Below are 8,067 nucleotides of genomic sequence, written 5' to 3'. Positions count from 1 at the left end.
ATGGCTTTCCCTGCACTCCTCCAGTGTGGAGGATTTACTAGCATCCTGCCATGTTGTCATTAGTCATTACTCAAGCCTTGTTGCAGTCATTTTCATCAGGGATGAACTAAACTACCTGACACAACTATGTACCACAAGGTGTACTGATCAGACTAACTTTTCTGTTTTGTCCTAGCCTGTTACATGCTTGTGTCCCAGTACAGGGAAACCCTGACTATTACAGGAAACCAGAAATGCAAATGCCAAAGGACAGATAAATGAATATTTAATTCAAACCAGCAAGATGTTGTTTGCAGTTATTTATTTTACTAAAATGGTTACATATGTTGAAACAAGGAAGAGCAATAGTAATAATGTTTGTTTTTCCAATATCATAAATAATTACTGAGTTTTCATTAGCTGTTGGCTCAGCACTGATCATGACTTTTGTTATTTAAAAAAGACACACACATAATTCATCAGAATTTGTGTTTTCAGAAAACTCTAAAGCAGCAGTAGAAAAAAAATAAATTAAAGGAAACAGTAACAAGAAATTAGGCCAAATATTTCTTAAATTTAAAACCCACTTGATGTGTTTTACAGATTATTCTTGTGCTTTGATCATTGGAAAAGAGAACCATTAACAAGTTGTTTATACAATGGCTTGCCTTCTCCAGTTTTACTTCAGAGGAGCCCCCAAAAGTACCCTTTTTACATGACAAATTTTGTTGTTTATACAGACAAAACCACTGAATATTCCTAACAGAAGAGTTTGTCAAAACCATGAATTTATTGTCACAAAATATTTAATACCAGAATAACTTATAATAGTATGAACAAAAGTGAAGTATTAACTCTCTGCTATTAGTTATAAACTCACATTATTATGCCAAAATCCAGTAAAGTATTAAAAATTAATGTCATGGAATCTTAGACATATAATGATGCAAGTCAGTAAAACATACTTCAACTGTTCATACAGTCACAACATACATTTCTTGCTTGGCACTTTAAGTCAATGCAAATCAGCAATTTAGAAAACAAAGTAAAAATATATATGTACAAAATATTTTCATATCAAATAATTTTCATTGTACACTAAATAAAACCAACAACGTTATGTTACATCAAGAAGTTTCCTAAGAAGTCACACCAAGGCTGATATTTGCAATGTGTCTTGACTATTTTAGTGCAACTGAAACAGCCTCTATTTGCAAGTTAGTTACATCATTAGCATAGTCCTGCTTCCATTGATGTGGGAGTTCTGCCATTAAACTCAGCAGGAGCAGAACTAAAGTCTTGTCTTGTTCATTGATGGCTCACCATAAAGAGAAGCAAGGAAAGGGATAAGTAGGAAAAAACCTGACAGGATACCCACAGGAAAAAATCCAAATCCTAGCAACAATCAGCTCTTTTCCAGTTTTCTGTAACAGATTCTGTATAAATTTGTTTTGGCTTTGCCACTGTTTATTCAAGCACTGTAAACCTCATTAGACTATTGTTATATGACTTAAGAATAACTTGTACACCTCCAGATAAAATTTAAAAATAAACCTTGTTTTATGATAGTTATTACACTCAATAGCAGTCAATTTTAGAGACATGACATTTAATACATGGTTTAGTATCTTCTTAAAACCCTCCTGCCTTAAATGCTGAGATTCTTCAATGTTTCAGTTCCTTTTGTGATTCTTGTTTGGGCTTTGATAATTTATATTATAGGCTTTTCTTACTGAAATATGAGATGTCAATCAACTGTCCTCATTTATGCAGTACATACAAAATAAAAATGTTTAAACCACATTTAAGTAATAAGTTCCACCATGGAAACATTTCTGAATGGCACTATAGTTTTTGTTTTGTACAAGAAGAGACCAATTTTACTTCTATCAAAACTTCAGTAAGTCACTAGTAAAGCTTTAAAATTATAGAAATTTGACTTGAATTTACAACTAGTCTGACTAAAACCTTCTCAACTACAAATCTTTAATGAGCAACACAGCTGAGAGCATATGTATAAGTTCAAAATAATCTGAACAATTAACTTATTTCCTAAATTTGTGTGTTCTAGAGTATTGCACTTTTCAAAGGAATGATTTTGGTATTTTAATATACTGCATATACAGGTAAGAAACATGCATAACAACCTTAACTTCACTTTGACAAAACGTACTGTACAATTTTTATAACACTGTTGATTAAAAAAAAGAGAGTGAGAATGATGTAACAATTTCATTAAGACTTGTCAGTTTGTACAAGTCAAATAAGCACAACTCTCCAGGGCCTTCAGCAGTAATGTGTTTAGCCCTCGGCTGCTTAAGCCCACTTGGAATAATATACAAAGTTTAAGCATTATGGCATTGTCATTTTGAGGCATAACACTGTTGTACTATGCCCACGTTATAGCTTATTTTTTCAAAGCAAGGCACTTACTGTAATAGCAATGCAAACATCTTATGCGCACTTTGAGTAACATAAAATAAGTTAATGTTTTGATAAAAACAGGGTTTTTATAATTTACATGCCTTTTATAGAAGCAGTTGAACATTTTATTTAATACAATGAAAACATCTGAGTCAGAAGGGACCTTAATTTTTTTAACTGACCATTCTGTAAAAGGGTCATTTGCACATTTTCCTCTTGTCTGTGAATCTGATTTTGCTGAAAACCAATCCTGTGAGGAAAATGTCTGTTTGACGTGAAAAAGAAAGAGGACCCATGCCTCAAAACTGCTGAACTAATGGCACTTTCACAGTCTTTACTTCTGATATATGTGATGATTTCTGGATGATGCAGCTGGTAGTTCCCTGCAGTTTATCCTTCCCCTGGGCAAGGTTTGTTAGGGCCATAGCTGCGTTGATCTCCTTCCAGTACGTCTCATCTTTGCTGGGTCCCTTTCTGTTAGCTGTGCTAGATTCAAGCAACAACAAATATTTACACACACATCTTACACAGCTATCAGGAAAACTGTAATAATAACAACAGTAGTTGTTGTAATAACAAAAGTAGTTTCGGAAAACTTTGAAGTCACTTACTCACCTTTCACACTTATTTGGTCCATTCTCCAGATTTTCTGAAAACAGGAAAAAAAGAGGCTATTTTATTTTAATAGTTTTAAAAACAAGCATGTTCAGGGAATAGACATATTGAAAAATAACCCAAGATTTATTCCAAAATTGATACTAAATCTAAAATAAAATCTTTGCTTTGAAACACATAAAGGACTAGCTTCATGCAGGCATCTTCCTGGAGAAAGCTACACTGAAGGTGTAGCTGTTCTTGAAGGTTCACCTACATTTTGCAGGGTAATAGAGGAGTTCTTCAAAACATATTTATGTTTTGAATACCACAGACATAAGGAATTGCAAAACCTAAAAATTGCCTTTCAGTGAATGCCTTCTAGTATGCACTAAAAATAGGACTCTCACCCATGCACACATGATGTGTGTGGGTTCTACTGCGCTCCTTGCCCAGGCAGTGCCCCATCACAGAGGCAGCTGAGAGGGACACAAGTAACAAGCACACCTGGTTAACAGCGCTCAGAGATGAAACTGCATCACAGGCATAAACTACACTTCCTCATCAAGAGTCATATTTGTTCATTCACTAAGTCCTCACGTCCCAGAGAAGCCAGAAATATTTACCAGGCAGAAATGTATGAGCTTTATTCAGTGGGTTTGCTATCCTGACACAGAAATACATTATAGAGGAGTAAGAAGCTGATGCCCAGCTGCAATATCTACGGAAAACAAGTCAAACCAAAGAAACAGCAACGGCATGAACACTAATGGCTACAAGATCCAAAAAGTCTCTAAGCACTACATAAATCCCATAAAGTACTGTAGATCTTTGCGAGGCCAGATTCCCAAATACAAATCAACCTTACTTGCTAGATTTCCATCAGATTATGAATTAAAACTTGATCTTGTCTTTAAACTGAGCTTCCAGTGGAATAACCCTTGGTAGCCCCCCCCTTAGGAGCAACCACAGCCAGCAGTCCATTGTCTCCTACAGCCAATAATTCAGCTCAGCTGCACTGCCCATACTTGGAGGTGACTGCTGGAGACCACAGTCCCACTAAAGAACCGCATGGAGACCAGCTGCAATTCAGAGATCAGCTGTTTGCCAAACTGTTTGATCTGGCAGGTCTCCATCCTTTTGCAAAACAGCTTTATAAATAAATGTTCACAGGTGACCAAGAATTAAGTTTTGTTCCAAAAGTGCACAGCTTGAACCAGTATCTCTTAAGATCTCCTAGAACAATGCTTGAATGGGATTCAAGAGGGTGAAGACCAGTGTATGCAGAGGACAAGGAACCAAGGAAAAAAGAAACATTTGATCAAGAAGGAGGTACTGGATGACACAAAAAGTCTCCTTTTTCAAGCTGTACTTGGCTATGAAGAATTCTTCAACCCTGCTTCATTGTTTTTTTTTAATCAGAGACAGTTTTCAAGACGAGCTTTAGGACTGAATAGGTCAGTAGGTATAGAAATGGAAATGGCAAGTAATAGAGAACATCATTGCCAGAGCAAACCTGGATATAAATACACCTCTCTCAAGCATCTGTCAGTTTCTTTTGCTGTTGGAAAATATTTCCTATGAACAAAAAAATTGCTTGTACAAACTTCTGAGGGAAGTAGGTGTGAATGGTGACACACATTCCAATTCCAGCGTTTATTTGAAGGAGTATTTGCAAATATTTTTTACTGGTGTTTAGCCAGCTCTAAAAGAAAGTATCTTGACCATGGTATATAAAAGTAGTAGCAAAACTAAAAAATAAAATCCTGGCAGAAAGAACTGCCTATTCTTTAACTTTGCTGAAGATTTTTCCTGAATCACACATATGTTCTTATTCTGTTTGGATTTTATGGTTTTTTCAAACAAATAATTTAAGTCAAAGAAACTCAAAACTGGGTTAAAATAAAACCATCACTGATAATTTGCAAAGCTCTGGCTAATAACTGCTCTCAAAGCATGTTAGTACAATGAAGTCTGAAAATTTATCATTTCAAAGAACAGGCCCCCTTTTTCTTGCCAAAAATCCTTTTCTGCTATACCAAACCTCTGACAGCATATACCACTCTGCTCTACCACAGCATCCAAGCAGCTCCCCTGTGTCTGAACAGCCCTTAGCAAAGGAAGTATTACCATCTTTTTTTTTTTTTTTTTGTTAGGGATAACCACTGTGAGAGAGACAAAAACCTTTCCTTATGCTCTCCTTGACATCTTGCCAGTCAAACCAACTTGATGTGAATCAAAGCAAAAGTGGGGTTCAATTTACATGCCATGGAACTGCCATCTAAGTCATGCATCTTTGTATCTTTACTTGTCCAGACTCCATTCATAAATAACAGAGATGCCCTCCAAGAAATGGATTCAGCCATTCTGTTTAACACTGCAGCCCAATGTCCTTGAGTGCTGCTGCAAAGCCAAACTCCTAAGTCCTGTTCTGTGGCCCCTTCCTCAGACTCTTGTCCTTTGGACAGTATTATCATCCATGTGGATATGCTGACAGCTGGATGGGGGGAGGGGCGTATCTCTCCTTTGGCTATTCAGTATATCAATGATTCATATCTATTTTTATATACAGAGACATTAGTACACTGCTAGTATAACTACAGCCTTAATGGCTTACCTCAGCCTGGAAGAAATGCAGGCTGGTCATGTCTGGCTCTTCACTGACCAGAGAAAAAACATAGACGACAAAATGTTATCAAACGTATAAAAAAAAGGCCACAAAATGGTGAGTCTTACCCAATATTTTTCTTTTTCTTAATCTTTTATAATCTATTTGCTCTGCCTCCAACTACCAAATAAAGATTTCAGTAATTGAAGCTTTTGATATTTGAGGTATCTGCGCAAGAATTGCAAAGTATATTTCAACTGTAAAAGCAACATTTTGGAGATTGCGCCATGAAAATAATCAAAGAACTGCATTCTCAAAATGGAGAGTGCCCATTTTCTTGACCATCATACAACATGTTCCTAGATTTCATCTTTGAGGCAAGATGGAAATGGCACTGGGGCTGGGTAACCTCTCTGGAAATGGTGATGAAAGGAATGATAAAATGATGGAGTATCCAGAATCTCACCAAGATTGAGCTGAGGACTCACCCCAGAGCAAGTGCTGATGGGCTCTCCACTCATAACCCTCTCTCTAGTACATGAAAAACAGTACTTTACCAACCTTGAGGTACCAAGGTTTCACCAGAGCTCTCCAAGCACTGTGGTTACCTTTAATCTCACACATCTTTGGTGGCAGCACCTCTGGTCTCTTCCAGAGTGTGGCTCTCTCACTAGTGAGACCAAGGCAAGCTGTCACACAAATTTAAACCCCTACAGACTTGTCAAGCTTAGAGCAGTGTGTCAAGTGACTCCTGGGAAAGCCAGCACTGATGAATTATTGCGTTCCACACTGTTCCCAAGACTCATTTGATAGGTTAAAAATGATGTTTATCCTACTACATACAGACATAAATACATTTTAACAGCATACAAGTGGCCAGCACAAATGATTTTCCTAAACAAACAACAGTAGTGTTCAATAGCATATTTAGTAATTGAAACCAGAAGAAGCTGCTGCTGAAGGTGCTTTGTAGTGTCTCAGAAAGAATTATGCTTCTTGTCAAAGGATGGCGGTAGCTTTCAACATATATTGAGATCCGATAACAAATCTATTTAATATTAAACATCAGAAATACCTTTTTGCTACAGGTTTGGAAATCTTTTAAAACTGTGGTCATTTGCTCTGCAGCCAGAAAGCTTTAAACACTGAAAATGGAAACTCATTTAAAATTAGGGACTGTCATTTAAACCTCACTTTCTGGTGCTTCATTCTGCTCCCAGTTGTAAGCATCCAGGGAACCAGCTCTTGCCTGGCCAAGAATGTCTCATTCTGCTCTTAACATCTGCCCAAAGAAACCAGCAAGGCAGGATATTTGTTCCCTCTTGTTTATAATAGGAAGTCACTATAAATCACCTACCAATGGAATTCTGTATACCTTTCCATTAGTATGAGTTTTCAGTATACAGTTTACTGTAGGGCATAGTGCCAAGAGTGTAGACACCAGACAATACCAGCTTTGTGATACAGCACGATATTTTTCAGGACTCACATCATTATTAATAATATACCCGGCATCTTTTTTTCACCATGAAATTTCTTCATAATTATTAACTGGCTGATCCTGACAACTCTCTTGCAAGGTAGCCTTCTGCCCCATTTTAGCAGAGATGGAAATGAGTCTCGGAAGCCCAAGGTCAAAATACTGCCAAGGCAATATTTTGACTATTTCAAAAGCATTTAAGAACAGAATTTCCCAGGATTTCTCTAATATTTAAAATGTTTTCCTTTATTCTTCTGCTATCAGAAAGGACCAGCCAAAGAAAATGAAGCCCAGCATTCTTGCAGGCAAACCATCCTTAAACTGCACAATGGCATCACATAGCTCCAATTTACTATGCACAAAGGCTCTCTGGTGACACGGAGCCTGCAGCACATTCAAATGTTTTAGAACAACTCAGACACTTAGTGTCTGCTGCATCCAAATGAGTAATTTTTATATACTTGGACAACTTCAGGGGGTGTGCTAAACAATGTCAATTACAGTGACATTTTATCATCTGGATTTGAGAATTCTAACCTAAGAATATCACATGTGTGGGTGATGAAGTACACCTAAAGTCCTGCTGGGAACAGCAAAGACAAGACTGACCCCTTTGGTAGCACCAAGCAGCCTCCACATGGCTCCCCCACTCCCTGCAGTATCCGGCTCCAGCTGAGCCACAACAACTGCCTTAAACCCTGCTTTGTGTTATCAGGTAACACTGACAAAGCAAAGATGGCTGGAAACCAACAGGGGAAAGAATGTGTGAATGAGGGAATGAGACAGAGAGGGAAAGGTACAGAACATTATGTAGTAGGGAAAAAATGGACATAGAAGTCAAGACACAGTAGGTCAGTCTCACATCAGCGTCATATTTTTTGAAGCTACTTAAACATGTACAGATTCCTGATGAATTACACATCTTCTATTCTAGCTTAAAATAGAGGGGAAAAAAAAAGAAAAAAGAACTGCTGGCCTCAAA

The 8,067-nt window shown here is 37.3% G+C and overlaps 1 protein-coding gene across 1 annotated transcript in view; it reads right to left on the bottom strand.

Moving 5' to 3' along the window:
* Positions 1–291: 291 nt before the first annotated feature.
* Positions 292–8,067, bottom strand: part of MKX (mohawk homeobox) — a 48,980-nt gene continuing 41,204 nt past the window's right edge. Inside the window, exons 5-6 of the mRNA XM_058832097.1 lie at positions 3,019–3,052; positions 292–2,889 (exon numbers count right to left, since the gene is read on the bottom strand). Of these exons, the coding sequence (XP_058688080.1) occupies positions 2,703–2,889; positions 3,019–3,052 (221 nt within the window). The 3' untranslated portion in view covers positions 292–2,702. The remainder of the gene's footprint in view (positions 2,890–3,018; positions 3,053–8,067) is intronic.

Source organism: Poecile atricapillus, chromosome 2 (assembly GCF_030490865.1).
Source record: "Poecile atricapillus isolate bPoeAtr1 chromosome 2, bPoeAtr1.hap1, whole genome shotgun sequence".
Taxonomy (NCBI): domain Eukaryota; kingdom Metazoa; phylum Chordata; class Aves; order Passeriformes; family Paridae; genus Poecile; species Poecile atricapillus.
Note: the sequence above shows the minus strand (reverse complement) of the source record. Positions and strands in the feature narration are given on the sequence as shown.